This window comes from Gobio gobio (assembly GCF_949357685.1).
Source record: "Gobio gobio genome assembly, chromosome: 17".
Lineage (NCBI taxonomy): Eukaryota > Metazoa > Chordata > Actinopteri > Cypriniformes > Gobionidae > Gobio > Gobio gobio.
In genome coordinates, this window is record NC_137110.1 from 34,281,108 (window position 1) to 34,303,875 (window position 22,768).

Here is a 22,768-nt window from a genome sequence, read left to right on the forward strand (position 1 = left end):
ATACCATAGTATTATTTGAAGGACCTTATTGTACAGTTTAGATGCATGGTATATGAATACACAAATAAAAGAGTACCTTGGTTTATACTGAAGTACCATGATATCACCATCTGATTTTTATTTTTATTTTTTATATTTTTTTATAAAAAATCTGATTTTATATATATTATTATTATACTATTAAAGGTGCAGTAAGTGATTTTTGAAAAAGGCTGTGGATCGGAACCGAGCACCAAAACAATTAACAGTAAGGAGCGTATACACTTATGATGGGGGAGGAGAGGGAGCTCAGTGCACAAGACTTTTATGAGTGTGAAGACCTGAAAATGGATGCAGAGGTTGCTTCAATTCTTCTAGATACGTGAGTAAGGTTGGTTCCGGTGAAAATCCGCCTGCCAATGGCGTTCAAGCGCTAGAAATAGAGGAGGGCTCCCCTGCACTATAGGGGGGTCGTGAATGCCATTGCTTCAGAATATTTTCCTTTAGCTTCAATAAGCCATCTACAGCTTGCCGTTGAGTTACGCTCATCCGGGGGAAGGTGCCTGGAATGTCGCTTCCCCGCTTTGATTATGACAATTTCTTTCAGATGCCTCCTGGACCCCACTCAGAAGCAGCGACTAAGTGTCCGCATTGCTCTCACCCAACCCTTCAAGAGGACATAAGCCTGGCTTCCTCCACCACTTACATGATATAAACACCTCATCTCAGTGCAGCGGTCTGTCGTGTCCAAAAGAGAAATTCCTGTCACTTACACGATACAAACAAACCCTATCTCAGTGAAGTGGTCTGTCGTGGACAGCAGAAAAAAAACATGGCACTTTCACAATATAAACAGATGCTCTGCACTGGAGAGAGCGTATCGGTTACGTATGTAACCCTCATTCCCTGAACGGAGACGCCACATTGGAGACCGATGAATAGGAATCTCGCTAGCGAGAGCCAATCTACTTCGAGTGTAACTAAACGAGCCAATGCACATTGGCATGCAATGTTTGCACCAGCTGCTCATGCCACGCAGTGCAGGTATAAATGAGCCACAGGTGCTTGCATCAAATCAGTTTTTCACTGAAGAGCCGAGTAGGTGAACTGGCACCCCAGCGGGGCACAGAGGACATGGCGACGGGATGTGGCGTCTCTGTTCCCTCCTTCAGGGAATGAGGGTTACATACGTAACCGAGACGTTCCCATTCAGTCGATCACTTCTGACGCCATGCCGGAGACAGACAAATAGGAATCCCTACCAAAGCGCCATGGCCTTTGCCCCCTTCCAGTGCCCTGTGTGAGCCTTCTGAGCTCTCTTACCTGATGAGACAGGACTCACACAGAGAAGTCCATCACTGCTGTTCCGCATGACCCGCTCAGTGACTTATTGGATAACACTGTGATAGCGAGCCTTCTAGTAGGAAGGAACGCTGCGGAACCCACATCGACCATGGAAAAACACATGGGATCCCCACAGGGTCACTCATATATACCCAGTCCAGTACCGGTTTTCAAGGATTCAGCGGCAGAAGGCCTGATGCCAGGCGTCCCGCCACATCCGGCACAGAGGGCGATGGATGATTCGACAGAGTTTGCTTCTGGAGAATATATGCGCCACAGTACAGGGCACAGCAAGCGGACAAGAGCCTAGGCCTCTCAGTGCTTCTACCCTTTTGAGGTTGAGAACACAAGAGGAACCCGGCTTCACACGGAGGCTATAGAATCTAGCGAATGTGTTGAGTGTCGCCCAGCCCACAGCTCTACCGATATCTGACAGCGAGGCGCCATGTGCCAGCGCCCAGGAGGATGCAACACTTCTAGTAGTGTGCTCGCACCCTGAGCGGACTGGGCACAACTTGTGCTTGGTAAGGAGAAAGGTGCGGAGAAAGACTTTGCTCCCAACCTCTGCTGCAGGAAGGAAAGCACAGACGCGATTGAACATTTTTGGGGGTCTCCTCGGCAAGAACAACACCACTCGACGAACAGGTACCACTTCAAGGCATTAGCCTGTCTTGTAGACAATGCTCGTGCCAAAGTGATGGTGTTAACTACCTCTTGGGGTAAGTTACCTAGAACCTCCGCGTCACATCCATGACATCGAGTTTACTGACGCGGGTGCCACAGGGTGCCCCGTCTCTGAGTAAGAAGGTCCTTCCAGAGGAATCTGCCAAGGAGGGGCTGTCATGAGGAGCATTAATTCTGGGAACCAGGTCAGGTTGAGCCAGTACAGCACAACTAGCAAGACCTGCTCCTCGTCCACCCTGACTTTGCACATCCTCCTCTGCGACCTCAGATGCTTCTGACTCCAGAGGAGGAGATGTCGCAACTTCTCTGGAGACGGGAGTGCAGACCACCTTGTTGGTTGATGTACAGAACGGTCGCAGTGTTGTCTGTATGGACCAATAAATCTTTGCCCTGTAGCGGCTTTTTGAGGCGGTCAGTGCAAGACGTACTGCTAGCAACTCGAGGCAGTTGATGTGCCAATGCAGGTTGGGGCAGCATACCCATTGTACGTGGCCCTCCAGCATGTGGCAGAGGTATTCGTGAATACCATGCCTGGACACCAGTTTTTAGGGCACTCCGGCCCGAAGAAACGAGGGGTCTGACACCTTGGCAACTTTCGTGAAGATATCGGGGGACAGGGACAGCCCGAAAGTAGGGCTGTGTTGAAAAAAATCGATTAACCAATTCTGAATCGATTTTCATATTAATTTCTAAAGATCGATCCGTGACTCAGAGGATCGATTTAATAATAGGCCTACATTTTCCCCGTGAATTTTAATTTGCCGCGTCATTGAATTCACGCATTCGCGCGGGGTGGAAGGACATTAAAACAACGAACATGTGATCTTTGAAAACTCCAGAAACGCTAAAAGCTGCGATCTGGCAGATTTTGGTTTCTCTTGATTTCAGGCGTTTATCCTCCAAAGCCGTACAGGGTGCGTCCCTGCCGCTTCAGCGCGTACACAACATCCATGGCGGTGACGGTCTTTCTCTTGGCGTGCTCGGTGTAGGTCACGGCATCGCGGATCACGTTCTCCAGGAACACCTTCAACACTCCGCGGGTCTCCTCGTAGATCAGACCGGAGATGCGCTTGACACCGCCGCGGCGAGCCAGACGACGGATGGCGGGTCTGGTGATTCCCTGGATGTTATCGCGCAAAACTTTACGGTGACGCTTAGCGCCTCCTTTACCTTTGCGATCTTAATGTCAATTCTTAATGTCATTTTTAATAATACATCAGGTTCGCGTCTAAATAATTGGTCTACTGCTGCTGATATAGGCTACCTCTGCGTCCTCTGTCGTCTACACCAGTGCAAGTTTGTGAAAGCAGTTGTATCAACACTCTGGAAGGGGGATTGTTCTTTGCAACCATCAATACTCCATTAATTTGCAGTTGAATGTCTATAATAATAGTATCAATATGTTGCATAACTACAGTCCTGTAATTCAGGTAACAGCTGGAAAAAAATGCTTTCTTAAAAAACACTTGTCTAAATCTCGAAGATCGGATCGGATGAGATCGGATCGAATCGAATAATGATAATCGATTCAAGATCTTGAGAATCGGAATCGAATCGATTCTTGAAATTTGAATCGAAACCCAGCCCTACCCGAAAGGCAGGACTTTGTACTGATATGCTCGACCCTCTCACAAAAAGTGCAGAAATAGCCTGTGTCGAGGAAGAATCAAGACATGAAAGTACACGAGTCTTGGTGCGAACCAATCTCAGGGACAGACGCATTCAAAAATGAATTTCTACGAGAACATCTTGAACGGTAGCTTGTGAAGGCTCCCAATCAAAACCTGCAGGTTCAAGATTGACCATAACCCACTGTTTTTTCTTGGGTACAATGAAGTACAGGCAGTAAAACCATGTCTTCATATCGGCTGGAGGGACTGGCTCTATCGTGTCCTTCGCCAGTAGGACTGCGATCTCTGCTCACAAGACATGGGCATCGACAGCTTTCACCGAAGTGAAGCGGACGCCCCTTGAACCTGGGGGGACGCCGGGCGAACTGAATCGCGTAGCCAAGTCTGATGGTCCGAATGAGCCCGCAAAACAGACTGGGGAGTGCTAGCCAGGCTCACAGAGACTGTACAAGCGGGACCAAAGGGACCACCGGCATAGCCACAGTGGGCAGCGAGGTAGAACGCAGGCTACACAGGTATCGACTGCAACCAGAAACACACAGGCAGAAAGGCATCTTTAAAAAGATGCTCCCCGTTAACGTTTTAATCTTTTAGAAGAAAACTCCTCTTTTCAGATTGCTGAAGCTTCCAGGGAAATCTCTCACGGCACGTAGCTGTATGTGGGGTGAAGAGACCTCTGCAATGCACTGTAATCTTCCAGCAACGAGGTCTGTCTATGAGAATGAGTGTCTATAGTGACATCCACCCTGCTCCGAAGAACAAATGTGAACGAGTGATGCATGACAGCTCCTTTTATACCTGTATGGGGGAGTAGTGCATACAAATTTCACTCGCCAATTCTCATTGGCCTTTTAAGAAGTAGCAGAGGTGTTTGGGGCTCCCAAGTGCGACCCCCAGTGTCAGCATTTCGACAACATGTCAAAGTAACTGACAGATAGGGAACTTTAAATGGCCACTAATAATAGAGAACAAAAACAATAAAGAAACTTGGATATATACTATATTTTGATGAGTTATCTTTGACTTCATGATATGGATTAACTAAAAACAGACTGTGCATGCAAATTAATACATTTTTACCCAGAGCTCCTCTCTGATTACAGTAGCTGGTGTCAATATTGTACATGCCTGAAAACAAAGTTTTAGCACATTTTAATTATTTCTGTTATATTCTGTTTAAATCTATCCAAACACATAGACTTCCATAGACTAAATTACAACAGAGCTAAAAATTGTATCATAAGACATTTCTAAGTAACAGTTTTCAATGTAGGATTTGATGGTCATAAACTTCTGAACTCACTTGTCCCGCCAGCATCTCGTACAGCAGGACTCCATAAGCCCACCAGTCCACAGAACGGCCATAAGGCTGATAAGCTATTATCTGAAAACAGACAGCATAAAAAGATTACAGAAAAGACTACATATTAATATTAAAGATCAGCATACAATCAACAAATGTGTTAAATGTAAATCACACTACTGTTTCAGAAAATCAGTTTTCCCAATATTCCCCTTCCCAGAATCTGGAAGCACATCTCCACTAAAAATAAGTTGTATTTTTTGTCTTGTGATCCAGTCAAAACATTTAAACACCCCAAGAAAAAAAATTAATTCATCAGATGAGCAAAGCTATAAGACATTCTTCTTGAAGAAATTAAAGTATATCACATTGGTATATCACTAGGGTGTACTTAATGTTTCACAACACTGCAATAATTCTTGATAAATAATATTTAGGGGTACAATTATTTAAGCATGAAAGGGGACCCGGACACAAAACATAACCCAACATGTTATTTTATTTAATAAACCAAGCAATATGCAATTTAACTTGGGTGGGTATGGGAGAGCATGTGTAAGAGTAAATTATCAATAATGAAAACACACACCTTTTCTCATATCCCAGAATTTCACACAGCGTATTAACTTGCAGTCAGCTTTCTTGGCTGATGTGGTTCATAGCACATTCAGTGCATGTGTTTGTATGTGGCATCACACTAACACTATGTGACAGTTCTAGATCATAGCTGTAGCTGCTCAAGGTTTTGTTTGTAGCTTTAGTGCCTTGGTAGAGAGCTCAGTTCAGTGAATGTATTTAAGCTCCAAACATTCCTTCCTCTTGAACTTAACAGTAAGGATCCATTTATTATAGTAGTTAACTATATAAGTTAACATTACCTAAGATTAATAAATGCTGTAGAAGGTTCAATTCAAGTTATTTTTTACATTTAATAATACATTAAAAAAATCTAAGTTGTATCTGGTAACATTAGTTAATAAACAATTGCATTTTATTAACTAACACTGACAACAATTAATAAATACTATAAGAAATATATTGCTCACTGTTAGTGTGTTAGCTAATGCAATAACTAATTTCAACAAATGAGACCTTATTGTAAAGTGTTACCATAATATTTTGGCAATGTATTTTTGAGAAACAGGCCAAATTGTAATTCACTTATTTTGAATACAACAGCAGTCAATTGGAGGTCCTCACTAAGATACACATTTTATTTGTTATTTTTTACAAATGTATGGTTAGCCATGCCCATGCGTGTTACTGCTGTTTTACCTTTGACACACTTTACACTCAAGTTAACATGGAGCTACGTGTTCCCAGATAACATGCATTACCACTGCATAATATGTAGGTCAAAGAAAGAAACAGAAAGAGAGAGAGAGTAATGCTCTGAACAAAAGTGAGGAGGACAAACGGTCACTAACATACACAAAGACACGCACACATTTTGTTTTTAAATTTTACAGCTACAAAAGTAGAACTCTATTTATGTTTATGCCAGGAGAAATTGCACTAAATTGATGGTGTGTATTTATGCTTGTGTGCATGGCATTAATACACGGTCATATATGAAAAAGGGGTATCCCTTTTCATATATGACAGTGTTTTAATGCCATGTAAGAAAAAATAAATAAAAACACAGCAATAAAAATTAAGTTTACGGCAACTGAATTGCTAATTACTTTATTCTCATAATTTATTAACAACTGTCAAAACATTATAACATTATAACTTATAACAATACGACTAAAAGTCGTATTGCCACAACTTAATTCCCATAATATATTTTTTGTTTATCAAGTTGTTTACCATACACTTTCACAGCTACTAATTTAGAGTTTACCTTAAAAGTCAAAAGCAATCTAAACGCCTGTTCACACCAAAAGCTACTGCAATCTAACAGCTAACATGCTAATGGAGCTGTGCAATCCCTTTTTTCTTCAAGCACGTTTTATGATATTAATGCATATCGGTTGTTTATTTACAGTGCCCAGCATAAATGAGTACACCCCCTTTGAAAAGTAACATTTTAAACAATATCTCAATGAACACAAAAACAATTTCCAAAATGTTGACAGGGCTAAGTTTAATATAACATTTTTAACTAATAACATGAAAGTAAGGTTAATAATATAACTTAAATTAGACATTTTTGAGTTTAACTCAATTTAGGGTGATGCAAATATGAGTACACCCCACAAAAAAATGACTACATCTAGTACTTTGTATGGCCTTGATTTTTAAGGACAGCACCAAGTCTTCTAGGTGACATTTTGGTGACATTTTGCAACATCTATCTTTGGATGCTGGATGGAGAGTGATGCTCAACTTGTCTTCAGAATTCCCCATAGGTGTTCAATTGGGTTCAGATCAGGAGACATACTTGGCAGAAATTCAACAGTGTGTGCGTTTAGGATCATTGTCATGTTGGAAAAGTGCATGACGACCAAGGGCACGGAGTGATGGTAGCATCTTCTCTTTCAGTATAGAGCAGTACATCTGTGAATTCATGATGCCATCAATAAAATGCAGCTCCCCGACACCAGTAGCACTAATGCAGCCCCACATAAGGACACTGCCACCACCATGTTTCACTGTTGGCACCATGCATTTTTCTTTGTATTCCTCACCTTTGCGTTTTGAAGCTATCAGTTCCAAAAACATTTATCTTGGTCTCATCACTCCAGAGTATAGAGTCCCAATAGTCTTCATCTTTGTCAGCATGGGCTCTGGCAAACTCTAGGTGGGCTTTTTTGTGCCTGGGCTTTAGGAGAGGCTTTTTTAGTGGACGGCGCATGCCATTGCTCTGCAGTGGACAACGTATTGTGTCATGGGAAATAGTCACCCGAGTTTAGCTTTCTACTTCTTTAGATAACTGCAGTGAACTTGCATGCCAATTTTCTTCAAGAAGACGCTCCTGTGAAGGTGTTAACTTACGTGGATGACCTGGACGTCTCTGTGAGATGGTTGCAGTTCCATATTTTTTTCATTCTTGTGACATTTCTCTTCCATATGTTGCCATTGCTGACAGCATGAAATGGGAAAGGGTTTTCTTTAAGTAACACCCTTTTATAGTCAGCTGTCTGCTGGTGAATACCTGTGTAGTGAATAATTGGACTCACCTATGGTTGAATTCTTGTTAAATTAGACATTTGTAATCTAAAATTTAGCTTCTCCAGAGTGGCTGTACAGCCGAATCAAATTCTGTTGCATAATTTTCCTGTTAACACTGTAAAGCTGCTTTGAAACAATCACCATTGTAAAAAGCGCTATATAAATAAAGGTGACTGACTTTTGACTGACTGACTGAATTTGCTCCATAGACTTTCAGTGGGGTGTAGGCATACTCATTTTAGTAAAACTGAAAATTTTGTTCTCAGTTATATTATTTACCTTACTTTCATGTTATAAGTTAAACAGATGTTATATAAAACTTAGTCAACATTTTGGAAATTATTTTTGTGTTCATTGAAATATTGTCTAAAATGTTACTTTTCAAAGGGCGCTGTAGTTGATTAAATGTGTAAGTGGATGTTTGTGAATGTGAAAAATAACTATGATATTTTGTGAATCACTTTTGTAATTTGTATCTTTTATTTTTTCTTTATTTTTCTTTCAGTTTTACAGTAAAAGAAGAACGTGTGATGGAGCTTTATTTCTGTAAGCTATCTGTCAAGCATTCAGAACACCATTGCCAGGACAAAACAAGTAGCAACACTATATGTAGTAGTGACTTTTATTATCCCCATGGGGACATTTTGTTTGAATGAGTTTCAACATGCGCTCACACAAAAAACAAACAATGTACATAAATATGAAAATCCCACAAGAATAAAAATCAGCGCAGCACAGAAGCAGTGCACATGGAGGGCGGGAGTAGCGTGCGCAGCTGAACCGTGGCTTGTGTATTGCAAATACAGACGAATATTGTCTATTGTGTCACCTTTCCCGGTGTTCTCCCCCGACCCCTGTTAGTGTCGTGCTTTGAGTTATGATGGGCAGCATATCTGCTCTCTGTCTAAACAGTTCACATGATAAAAGTAACATTAAATTTAAGACATGCCTCTAGTTTAATTGTTTAAACGGGCCATTGATGTTTGGGCAAAAACTTCAGGCAGTGATGTGTTTTCGTGTATTTTATTTAATTTTTTCACAGCGCTGGATGTCATATGGTGATTGTGAAACACCCGGAACACTTCACTACACTTCACACCATTTCATGCACTGTGACATTTCTAAATCAGCAGGTGATGCAAAAGATCAATCACTTTTGATAAAAGAATCATATGAATTATACTGTGAGCATAAATATAACAACTATATTTGCGTCCACACCGATGCACAATATCATTCTGTTGTTTAAGCTCATTACAACAAGATTGATTCTTATTGGCTGTCAATGTTTTTAGTATTTACAGGTGGAAAAAAAATTCTGAATGTGATTCCAACTCTATCCTTCCTCTGTGCTGCTATCGTTATAGTTGTGGTGTGGACTCTGCTATTCTTTACATTTAGAATGATTTTTAAAACTATATCTTTAACGTTATAGTTATCGTCCTAGGTGTGAACAGGTCTTAACTGATGTTAATCGCACTGAAATTTTGCACTAAACAATTCTTATTAGTGTGAACCGGCTGGTTAGGTGGGAGGGTTTGTTAACCCCTAGGAGTCTGAGCGGTTTTGGGGCCCTTTAGAAGTTTTGACATGCACTTACATTTGTGCTTTTTTCAGTTGCTTATAAACATTTTAATGGCAAAAATGTAATTACACTGTATTCAGCACAAACTGGGCTACCATAATATGTGAGCAACATGTACACTCACCTAAAGGATTATTAGGAACACCTGTTCAATTTCTCATTAATGCAATTATCTAATCAACCAATCACATGGCAGTTGCTTCAATGCATTTAGGGGTGTTGTCCTGGTCAAGACAATCTCCTGAACTCCAAACTGAATGTCAGAATGGGAAAGAAAGGTGATTTAAGCAATTTTGAGCATGGCATGGTTGTTGGTGCCAGACGGGCCGGTCTGAGTATTTCACAATCTGCTCAGTTACTGGGATTTTCACGCACAACCATTTCTAGGGTTTACAAAGAATGGTGTGAAAAGGGAAAAACATCCAGTATGCGGCAGTCCTGTGGGTGAAAATGCTTTGTTGATGCTAGAGGTCAGAGGAGTATGGGTCGACTGATTTAAGCTGATAGAAGAGCCACAACACGCACAACCTTGAGGCGGATGGGCTACAACAGCAGAAGACCCCACCGGGTACCACTCATCTCCACTACAAATAGGAAAAAGAGGCTACAATTTGCACAAGCTCACCAAAATTGGAGAGTTAAAGACTGTTGAAAAATGTTGCCTGGTCTGATGAGTCTCGATTTCTGTTGAGACATTCAGATGGTACAGTCAGAATTTGGTGTAAACAGAATGAGAACATGGATCCATCGTGCCTTGTTACCACTGTGCAGGCTGGTGGTGGTGGTTTAATGGTGTGGGGATGTTTTCTTGGCACACTTTAGGCCCCTTAGTGCCAATTTGACATTGTTTAAATGCCACGGCCTACCTGAGCATTGTTTCTGACCATGTTCATCCCTTTATGACCACCATGTACCCATCCTCTGATGGCTACTTCCAGCAGGATAATGCACCATGTCACAAAGCTCGAATCATTTCAAATTGGTTTCTTGAACATGACAATGAGTTCACTGTATTAATATGGCCCCCACAGTCACCAGATCTCAACCCAATAGAGCATCTTTGGGATGTGGTGGAACGGGAGCTTCGTGCCCTGGATGTGCATCCCACAAATCTCCATCAACTGCAACCTATCAATATGGGCCAACATTTCTAAAGAATGCTTTCAGCACCTTGTTGAATCAATGCCACGTAGAATTAAGGCAGTTCTGAAGGCGAAAGGGGGTCAAACAAAGTATTAGTATGGTGTTCCTAATAATCCTTTAGGTACATACCTATGTACAGGCATACTTTATGTACATGCTTGTATTTTTGAGAGAAAAATGATTAGGCATGATTTAAAAAAAAAAAAGTGCTTTAATATGAAGGCCTCAAAACACACAATAGATATGTGTCCACAAGACTTTTGAATAATGGGTGTTGTTGCCAAGAGTTTTTGCTTCAAACTGATGTGAGAATCATTGAGCCTACCCATTCACATAAAACAATACACTGATTTAAAATTTGTTAGACAGTTTTTCTTCACAAAGCTAGAATGCGAGGAGGCATGATAGCTAATGAATAATGATGGATATCACCTGAGAGGACAAAATAACATCATAGCCCGCATAATGAGCTGCATAATGAATGAGCTTCATACCTGACTGAGAGAGCAAAAAAATGCTCTTCTTATTTAGTTGAAATTGTACTTATCTAGTAAATGCATCTTGATTTAAGAATGCTTAAATATTTAGACTAGAAACAAGACAAAAATTTGCATTAAAAAAAACATTTTTTTGTACTATTTTTTGTTTTTGAAAGTAGTCTCATGTTAAAAAAATAAATAATAAATAATTAAAATTAAGATACAATTTATACAAAACAAAATTCACTTTAAAGAAAGCAATTCACTTTCTACAAAACAAAACAAAAATCACTTTCTACAAAACAAAACTCCAGAATCATTTCTGACAATCTTTGATATTAAATTAAAAAAAATACCATTAGGCTATAATATTTAAACATCAATATGAACCAAAATAAGTTTGACTGGTACTATATTTATAGCATCTGAGCAGACATTTGCGAATAAAAGCTTTATTGATGTGACTCTAGGCTCTTTTACAATAAACACGTTATAATCTGTCCAAAACAAGCCAAGTAGTATAGAGATACATAGGTCTGCTTTTGTGTGTTTGGAGAAGTCTGATGTAAAAAAAAAACTCCTTGTGGCTGTTTTTACGGAAAAAGATTTTTAAAGATTTGCTTTAGGAGACAACTCTGCCTCCCTCTGTCATGTCATGCCACTACGGTCTGTATATTTGGGGTAGGAAAAAAACAGAGAGAGAAAGATACTGTGACTGTGTGTCTGAGGATGTCACAGCAGATAAAGGTCATCAATATGAAGTGTGGAAGTGCCACAGAAAACTTGTACTGTAAATAGCTTATGTGACAAAGGCAGAGAGAGGGCCTGCTCTGGGAAATAAAGTTAAGAGGAACTCTAGTACTGGTAAACCAGGAAAAGGGGACAGTCTCACACTGGTTTTGAATATGAATAGATCAGTATTAAGAAAAAACAAAAAAACACTGGAAATGCAGTGGCAACCGACATTACTGTTAAAGTGTCATGAAATGATCTACATTATTGTCTTCTGTCTATCAGATTAATTAACTGTGTTCATGATCAGACGTAGGGCTGTATCAGTGTCCTTATTTGCACATATATTTAATTTGAAGATGATGTGCTTATCCATGTTTAGAGCACTAGAGTATATGAAAAATGTCCATAAAAACTTGAAACGCGCTTGCTCTGGTCTGTATCTGATCTATATTATCCACGTGGGGAGTGTTGCGTTCCGCGCAGAAATCACTCTCAAGCTCTCCACATGTTGGTTGAATTCTCCACCGTTATGTGATCTCATGTGTAATACAGCGCAGTGACTGGGTTAAAAGAGCTCATGAATAAATGCAGTGAATGCTTTTAGTGTTTTCAGGTTTGTGCAGCCTGAACATATCTGTTCACATCTAAAAAAATGTGTTTTAGGGTTTCATGACTCATGATTCTGTTGGAGAGATTAATTAACTGGGATGGGCCCTTTTCACAGACTGTGATGACACGTTTCAACGGTTATTAACATAAATCTAGCAATGCTTTTCATATATATATATATATATATATTTTATTTTATTTACATTTATAACGTTATACTTTGTGTTATATAACCTTGGCATTAAAGAAAACTAGTTTCTAATACAATGTCAGAGGGAGCGGCAGCAAATTTGACATTGTCCTCTTTTTTGACCAATGTAAGCAATCTCTAGGAACACTAATAGCAAAAGAAAGAAATCCACAATAAAGCAAATGATCAGTGTGTTACCCCTTTTAATTTTTTATCGATCTTATCGATTCCCAGTTTCGATTCCAAGTAAAAACGTTTAATCAAACATTTATATAAAACATATTTATTTTTGTCTTTTGGCAAACCTTTTTGCTGCAGCTGAATTAATGATCAAAAATAAGCAGCCTACAAAAACTTCTTCTTTTGTTGAAGTTCTCTTTCTCAAATATCTCCTAACCTCATCGTCAGTGATGAGAGTTTCACATGTGATGAATACGGGGAAATAGTCAGGCTAACAGAGAAGATTTTAGAACTAGGAACACTAATCCAAACTTTAATTGAGGATATTAAGAATGCAAGGGCTCTAGATACTGCTTTGGATGTGACTAAACTAGCGAGCCCTGTACATTGTTCAGTTCCGGTTGCAGAGTCCCCTCAGTTTGTTTGATCTGGACCAAAAAAAACCCCATTTAGTCCTGGTCTGCTTAGCGTTCACATTTAAATTTTAACACTGAGCCTAAACATACTGAACCTAAAGGCATAGGGATATGTTCACAACCTGATTGGTCAGCTTTTTTAACATAATTTCGCAATGGAACTTACTGAACATACAAAACAATGCTATGTGCTGGGCTAAATCTGCTCACTGTATGTGCGTAGCCTACATATGATGTAATTTTGACCAGCTGAGAACTCGTGAAGACCATATAAAATGTGTAAAGGAGTCAAAACAGTGGCAGGAATTCTTCCTTCACACACACAAAAGATATGCTGCGAGGAGAAGCAGTTCTGCCTGTAACGAACTGCGATGGGCAACATCGCAACTATGACAAGAAAAACAGGTATGCTTGAGCATTCTGTCCTTTTTAGGCGCACATCTTGTGACATCATGTCCCGTTTTTTGGTTCGTTTACATGTCTTTGGTCTGTGTTGAATTCATATTTCATTCAACCCGCACCAGAATTAATTTGGAAGCGGACCGAGACCCATCTTTTCAGCAGTCTTGGCCCACTTCACACTTTCACATACAGCATTCACACTTATTCAAATGAATGCAGCCACATCGATTCACCATCGAAAAGGCTAAAGTATCCTTCCTCATTTCTCTGCTGATGGGGCGAGCGCTCCAATGAGCGAAAATGATTTGGCATCAGAATGGTCTGGTGACAGTCCCCCATTTCCGTGAAGCATTTGGATGACCTGTGGGTGATTCAAGTGTTGGTGAGCAATTATTGCCTCATTTAATTCTAATTCATCACCACTCACCTCTATTGTGTGCCTTACTGCCTCCGATGTCTCCATTTTAGTCAATGCCCTCATCGACTCTGGGTTAGCCAACAATTTCATTTATGAGGAGCTCTGCCACCAGTTCAAGCTCAAGAAAAGGTACAACAAAGTCTGTTACAAGGTCCATTCCATAATGGGATAACTGCTCAGCAGGGAACAAGTGCGCTTCAGTGTTGGACCATTTCTACTGTAAGTCGGTCTCCTTCACTTTGAAAATTCTGTAAAATTCCACTGCTGACATAGTCCTAGGGCGCCCCTGGCACGCCAAACACCATCCAGTTCTGTCTTGGGCCACAGGCGAAGTCCTGAAGTGAGGTGGGAAATGTTTCCCAGCATGCTTCACAGAGCTCTCACTCTCTTTGAGCCAACCAGTCAAGACCCTAGAAAAGCAATCAGTGGACATCCCAGGCTGCTACGCCCCCTTCAGCGACTTGTTTTGCCCAAGACGAGCCTCTCATTTACCACCTCACAGACAATTGGACTGCACCATTGGCCTCATAACAGGTGAGCCAGTGCCCCGTGGTAAAATATACTCACTCTCCATCCCTGAACAGAAGGCCATGGAGGAGTATATTCAGGAGGCTCTCCAATAGGAAAACATCCATCCTTCCACCATCACTGGAGCTTTGAGTTTCTTTTTCGTGGCCAAGAAGGATGGAGGCTTGAGGCCCTGCATTGATTACCAGGCACTGAACACACAGTGAACTGAAATCACAGTGAAATTCCATTATCCACTTCCCCTTTGTCCCAGCGGCCCTGGAATATCTTAGAGGCACTACCGTCTTTACTAAGTTGGACCCCCGAAGTGCCTCTAAGACCGCTTTTGTGACCCCTACAGTCAGTAAAGGCCCAGGTCTCTGTCCTGAACTCCAGCTGCCACAGAAGCCATGCAACAGCAGCCTTTACCAACACACCCCTCCTCGTTCACCCTGTTCCAGAAAAGCCCTTCATTGTGGAAGTCGATGCCTCCACCACAGGAGTAGAAGCGGTGCTATTTCAGCAGCAGGGGATACCTCCATCCATGTGCCTTCTATTCAAAGAAACTCACACCGGAGGAAAGAAACTACAACATTGGTAACCGTGAACTTAGGGCCATAAAGCTCACACTAGAAGAATAGTGCCATTGGCTAGAGGAAGCTCATCATCCTTTTACAGTTTATACTAACAAAAAGAACTTGGAATATCTCAGAGATGCTAAGCACCTGAATCCCCATCAAGCTTGCTGGCCCCTGTTCTTCACCAGGTTTAACTTTACAATCTCTTATAGACTGGTTCAAAGAACACCAAGGCAGATGCTCTCAATCATCAGTTCACTCCTGATGATCTTGTTGAGTCTCTAGAGCCCATTGTTCCCTCTGGGGACAGCCACATCCAGTGGTCACTTGAAGAACAGCTTTCCGGAGCCAATATCAACGAAAATACTCTGCCGGGGTGTCTACCTAACTTTACTTGCATCTCCAGAACTCACCGTACTCCGTTGATTCACCCAGTTCACTCCTCCATTGGCACTGGCTACCCAGGGGCCTCTAAACTCTCTCACTGCTGAAAGATTGCATCTGGTGGCAAGGAATGCCACGTGACATCCGAAGGTTCGTTCGAGAATGCCAGGAATGCGCCATCTCAAAGTCATCTTGCCATCTCCCAGCAGGCAAGCTCTTCCCCCTGTCTGTACCTCAGCACCATGGTGGACTTCGCTGATTTGCCTCCCTCCGATGAAAATACCTGCATCCTTGTCATTGTTGTTTGTCGATTGATACCCCTGAAGAAACTTCCCACTGCTGAGGAGACTGCATAACTGATGTTTATCATGTTTTTCATAACTTTGGCCTTCCAGAAGATATAGTATCAGAGCGTGGCCAAAGGCGGAGGTGTTGCTGTAATTTATAGTAATTTTCCAGTATTGTTTGAAACAACATTTCTTTTAGTGTTCATTCATGTTTATTTCATGCTTATCAATGAACTAGAAGGAAGAGATAATCGGTTCACGAGCAGCTTTAACTGAGGCGCTACAGCAATCACGAAACATTAAAGAGACACAAAACGGTATTTATTGTTTACATTTCTTTAAAAAAATTAATTTTTTTAAAGTTGAGACTTTGTTTCATATCAAAAGTAACTTGCTCTGTCCTGTCTGTCGGCGTGTTGTCAGTGTCCTCTTTGCTCCGCGATGTATTTTCTCTAAGTGAGAACGTGTGTGGTGTGAGATCACCATGGCTTGTCGGACATAGCAACAGTAACAAAGGGGGCGGGTCTTTGCGAACGGTCAATTGTATCTGCAAGGATTTCCAGTGAGGATTTAGACTATAACTATTATAGTACTGAGACTGCTCTCATTAGAATTACAAATGATTTGCTCTTATCATCTGATCATGGCTGTATCTCTCTATTAGTGTTACTGGATCTTATTTGATGCTATCGACTAGGCCTGCAACAGCTAATTGATAATAATCGATAATGAAAATCATCGCCAATGATTCTCATTATTGATTCGTCGGGTCTGCCTCCCGAAAAATTTCCACCAGTCGCGCCAATTTACAGCACTGAATAACGCATTTCTATGGACAAAATGCATCTAAAAATAGTGGAGTGGAGCAGAACAGAAGGAGCTGCTGCGAGAAAGGTGCTTGATCCAAGCGCCCAAAACATGAGAATTCTTTATTTTAAGCTTCAAGCTAATGCATTAGCATTTAAATCCTTTGTGCGCACACTCGTCAAATAGACACAATAGAGAGGGAAACAATTAACATTCATTTAGATTAAATATCTGCTGTTGGACGCTAAATTTAGGTTTAAAAATCAACATTCATACTTGTAATTCAAGTATTTTATGCGAGTAGCAACTGTAAAGGGATAAAAATGTGTAAATGAATATAAATGAAAGATGTGGTTACTTTGTCCAGTAAATGTGTGTTTATGCAGAGCATTCTTATTATCTGGTAACACTGAGTTTGAGTTTTTGATTTTCTTTAATATCATTTTAATGTAGGGATTTAAACGGTCCTTTTGCTTATTAACTTATTAACTTCTTTGCACATAATGTATGGCACAGATATACCCTTACAAAAATTAAACCTGGTTTTATTATAGTAAAACCATGTTTTTTGGCGTACTGATTACCATTTGTACAACCACACAAATACCATAGTTATTTGAAGCAAAATCATGGTTAATTTATGGTTACCATGAAATTTACATTTACATTTACATTTAGTCATTTAGCAGACGCTTTTATCCAAAGCGATTTACAAATGAGGGCAATAGAAGCAGCTAGAGCAGTTGAAGGGCAACAATATCAGCAATATGCAAGTGCTGTAACAAGTCTCAGTTAGTCTAGCACAGAACAGATTTTTTTTATTTTTTTATATAAATAAATTAGACAGACAGACAATGAATAGAATGATAAGTGCTATTCTCGATCGGTCAGGTGTTGCTGGAAAAGATGTGTCTTTAGACGTTTTTTGAAAATGGCCACAGACTCGGCCGCACGAATTGAGATCGGCAGGTCATTCCACCAGGTGGGAACGGTCCAGGAAAAGGTCCGTGACAGCGATTTCATGCCTCTTTGGTATGGCACCACAAGGCGTCGTTCACTGGCAGAACGCAAGTTCCTGGAGGGTGTGTAAGTCTGAACGAGCGAGTTTAGGTATATTGGTGCAGAGCCAGTGGATGTTTTGAAGGCGAGCACCAGTGCCTTGAATTTAATGCGAGCGGCTATTGGTAGCCAGTGCAGACTGATGAGGAGAGGCGTGACGTGTGCTCTCTTCGGCTCACCAAAGACCAACCTCGCCACTGCATTCTGGATCAGTTGCAAGGGTTTGGTAGTGCATGCCGGAAGGCCCGCAAGAAGAGCATTACAGTAGTCCAGTCTGGAGAGAACGAGAGCTTGGACCAGTAGTTGTGTGGCATGATCTGATAGGAAGGGTCTAACCTTCCTAATGTTGAATAGTGCAAATCTGCAGGACAGGGTTGTTGCAGTAATGTGGTCAGTGAATTTTAGCTGATCATCAATCACAACCCCAAGGTTCCTGGCTGTCCTGGACGGAGTTATGGTTGATGAACCTAGCTGAATGGAGAGATTGGGGTGAAGTTCTGGGTTGGCTGAGACCACAAGCAGTTCTGTCTTTGCAAGGTTGAGTTGCAGGTGATGTTCCTTCATCCAGGCTGAAATGTCTGTTAGGCAGGCAGCGATACGAACACCAACCGATGGATCATCAGGTTGAAATGAGAAGTAGAGTTGAGTGTCGTCGGCATAGCAGTGATAGGAAAAGCCATGTTTCTGAATGACCGATCCCAATGATGACATGTAGATGGAGAAGAGAAGTGGTCCCAGCACTGAGCCCTGGGGAACTCCAGTAGCTAGATGATGTGACTTAGACACTTCACCTCTCCATGACACCCTAAAGGACCTACCTGAGAGGTAAGACTTGAACCACTGGAGAGCGGTTCCTGAGATGCCCATCTTCATGAGAGTTGCCAGGAGGATCTGGTGATTAACTGTGTCAAAAGCAGCAGACAAATCCAGTAAGATAAGTACTGTGGATTTGGAGGCTGCTCTTGCCTGTCTCAGTGCCTCCGTAACTGAGAGCAGGGCAGTTTCAGTTGAGTGGCCGCTTTTGAAACCGGATTGGTTGATGTCCAGGAGATTGTTCTGTTCAAGAAACGTAGAGAGCTGATTAAACACAGCCCGCTCAAGTGTCTTTGCAATGAAAGGTAGAAGGGATACCGGTCTGTAGTTTTCTAAAAGTGCTGGGTTTAGAGAGGGTTTTTTAAGCAGTGGGGTTACCCGAGCCAGCTTAAATGCTGTGGGGAAAGTCCCGGTGTGAAGAGAGGTGTTGACAATGTGAGTGAGTGCAGGAGTAACAGAAGAAGAAATGGCCTGAAGGAGGTGAGTGGGGATAGGATCAAGCGGACATGTAGGGGGATGATTGGAAAGGATGAGTTTGGAGACATCTGCTTCAGAGAGCAGAGAGAAGGAGGGAAGCGTGGGTGTGATGGTCGTTGAGATGTGTGTGTCGGTTTGTGGTGTGGAGAATTGGCTGCTGATGGAAGAGGTTTTGTTTGTAAAGAATGATGCAAAGTCATCAGCTGTAAGGTTTGACGAAGGAGGGGGGGGGGAGGAGGACAAAGGAGCGAGGAGAATGTTTTGAAAAGTGCACGAGAGTTGGAGCAGTTGTTGATTTTGTTGTGGTAGTATGTAGTTTTAGCAGTGGAGACATTAGTAGAGAAAGAAGCGAGAAGAGACTGATACAGGGTTAGGTCAGTAGCGTTTTTAGTTTTGCGCCACTTCCTCTCTGCCGCCCGGAGTCCAGAGCGATGTTCACGAAGAACATCGGACAGCCAGGGGGCAGAGGGGGTGGTGTGGGCTGGCCTGGATGAAAGGGGACAGAGGTTGTCCAAGCAAGATGTTAGAGTGGAGCAAAGAGTGTCAGTAGCACTGTTAGTGTCTAGTGCTGAGAACTGAGCAGGTGGAGGGAGTGAGGATGAAACCATAGTGGATAGACGGGAGGGAGAGAGCGAGCGTAGATTACGCCGAAAGGTGATCTCTGGAGGAGTGTGTGTTGTGTCTGGAGTCAGTATGAGGTTAAGAGTGATGAGAAAGTGATCTGAGGTGTGCAGTGGAGTAACTAAAGTGTTGTCTGTGGAGCAGCAGCGTGTGTAGATCAGGTCCAGATGGTTACCTGATTTGTGAGTAGCTGTAGTAGATACTCGCTTAAGGTCAAATGAGGTCAAAAGAGTGGTGAAGTCAGCAGCCTGGGGTTTATCAAGGTGGATGTTGAAGTCACCAAGCAGTACCAGAGGAGTGCCATCCTCAGGGAAGTGAGAGAGTAAAACATCCAACTCCTCCAAGAAGTTCCCCAGTTGACCTGGAGGGCGATAAATAACTACAACATGGATTTTTGCCGGGTGGGTGATAGTGATTGAGTGTGATTCAAATGAGCAGTTGCCAGATAGAGAAGGAATGGGCTCAAATTTCCAATCATTTGAGATGAGCAAACCAGTACCTCCACCCCTCCCAATCGGGCGTGGGGTGTGTGAAAAAGTGAAATTATTTGAGAGAGCTGCAGGAGTGGCAGTGTCTTCTGGTTTGATCAAGGTTTCAGTTAGAGCCATGAGACTGAGACATGAATGAGCGGAAATAGATGGAATAAAGTCTGCTTTGTTTACAGCAGACTGGCAATTCCACAGACCAATTGGAATGGACATTAATGTAGCAGAGGAAATAGGTACACTTTGCAGATTATTCGGATTGCGTCGCCTAGAATGTAACGAGCGTGACTTACGGGTGTATGTGATAATGGTAGCAATTTGGAAGCACATAGTGAATAGGGGTTAGAGAAATAAACAGATGAAAACACAAAGTGGACAAAGTAGAAGGAAAGCTATACTCAAGTGCCTTGTCGTGTCCTTGCTCGAGTGGAGTCTCGCAGAGTAGAGTCTATGGTCTTTACACTCTTCGGTCTTCACACAAGGAGGCTGAACGCTCCCGCTGACGCTTCTGCACCAGCGTTAACGAGCGTATTAAATAGATGCTAATCACTACACTCAGAACAGGTGAGGACACTTGTAATTCGCTCAGACAATCAAGGTAACAGCCTGTCAATGGCTCAGCTCCAAAACGAAACTATCACTTACTCGTGCGAATATCCAGAAATAATATTTGAGTGCCGACGGCTAAAACTGCACTGGTTTTAATTCAAATAAAATTATCTTAGCCAGTAAAATTATAAATCCAAAAATAACTACAGAATCGAAATATATCCACTTGATAGAGTGTACTACGCTGAGCAAATCCAGCAAACTGAGTAATTTGAAAAAACACTTACACACGGCTTCAATGCGTTCCTTCACTCTCTGTGTGCTTCTCCTAGCAAACTAACTGATCGACCTGAGCTTATATATGTTCTGTCCACCTTTGTAATTCGCTCAGACAATCAAGGTAACAGCCTGTCAATGGCTCAGCTCCAAAACTAAACAGAAGAGACGAAGCGAGAAGAGAAGCGAAGCGAGAAGAGAAATAACAATAACCTGTTTTTATTTATTTATTTATTTTTGTTTGTTTTATTCGTTGTAAAACCATAGTTAATTTTTGTAAGGGTATACTGTATATACACTCACCTAAAGGATTATTAGGAACACCATACTAATACTGTGTTTGACCCCCTTTCGCCTTCAGAACTGCCTTAATTCTACGTGCTGAAAGCATTCTTTAGAAATGTTGGCCCATATTGACAGGTTGCAGTTGATGGAGATTTGTGGGATGCACATCCAGGGCACGAAGCTCCCGTTCCACCACATCCCAAAGATGCTCTATTGGGTTGAGATCTGGTGACTGTGGGGGCCATTTTAGTATAGTGAACTCATTGTCATGTTCAAGAAACCAATTTGAAATGATTCGAGCTTTGTGACATGGTGCATTATCCTGCTGGAAGTAGCCATCAGAGGATGGGTACATGGTGGTCATAAAGGGATGGACATGGTCAGAAACAATGCTCAGGTAGGCCGTGGCATTTAAACAATGTCAAATTGGCACTAAGGGGCCTAAAGTGTGCCAAGAAAACATCCCCTGCCGCATGGATGTTTTTCCCTTTTCACACCATTCTTTGTAAACCCTAGAAATGGTTGTGCGTGAAAATCCCAGTAACTGAGCAGATTGTGAAATACTCAGACCGGCCCGTCTGGCACCAACAACCATGCCACGCTCAAAATTGCTTACATCAACTTTCTTTCCCATTCTGACATTCAGTTTGGAGTTCAGGAGATTGTCTTGACCAGGACCACACCCCTAAATGCATTGAATCAACTGCCATGTGATTGGTTGATTAGATAATTGCATTAATGAGAAATTGAACAGGTGTTCCTAATAATCCTTTAGGTGAGTGTAATTACTACTATGTAGGCCTATGTTTTCATAGCACTCAGCTGACATGTTTGAAGGACAGCATTGGGCAGGATGTGGAATAGTGTTTTGTCAATAAAATAAAAAAATTAATTAATTGTATTATTATATTCGATTAATCAATTAATCGAAAAAACAATCAACCAACTAATCGATTATCAAAATAATAGTTAGTTGCAGCCCAACTATCGACATTCTTTTAAACAAACTCGAAAATGATATTGCCATTAGTGGAATTGCATTGGCATGGTTCAAATCATACTTATCTGATCGTTACCAATATGTAGCAGTAAATGAAGAGGTGTCATATCGATCACAAGTTCAGTATGGAGTATGGCAAGGCTCTGTACTAGGACCATTGCTTTTCATCCTGTACATGCTACCCTTGAGAGATATCATTAGGAAGCATGGCGTTAGTTTTCACTGTTATGCTGATGATACTCCATATTTCTTTGCGTCCTGATGAAACATACCAAGTCTCAAAATTAACGGAATGCATAGTCGATATAAAAAAATAGATAACTAGTAATTTCCTACTACTTAATTCTGAATTCTAATTATTGGACCAAAAACTTCAGCACGTAATAACCTAGAATGTTGTCTAACACTTGATGGCTGCTCTGTCA

At 41.5% G+C, this 22,768-nt stretch overlaps 1 protein-coding gene across 3 annotated transcripts in view; it reads right to left on the reverse strand.

The window, feature by feature from the left end:
* The window catches only part of prkcaa (protein kinase C, alpha, a), a 162,394-nt gene that overhangs the window by 17,281 nt on the left and 122,345 nt on the right, over positions 1 to 22,768 (reverse strand). For all 3 annotated transcript variants that reach the window (XR_013818318.1, XM_079840996.1, XM_079840997.1), the window contains exon 14: positions 4,942 to 5,022. Coding sequence is in view for 2 of the 3 variants with exons in the window: in XM_079840996.1 (XP_079697122.1) it covers positions 4,942 to 5,022 (81 nt within the window). In the remaining variant the exon portion in view is untranslated. The remainder of the gene's footprint in view (positions 1 to 4,941; positions 5,023 to 22,768) is intronic.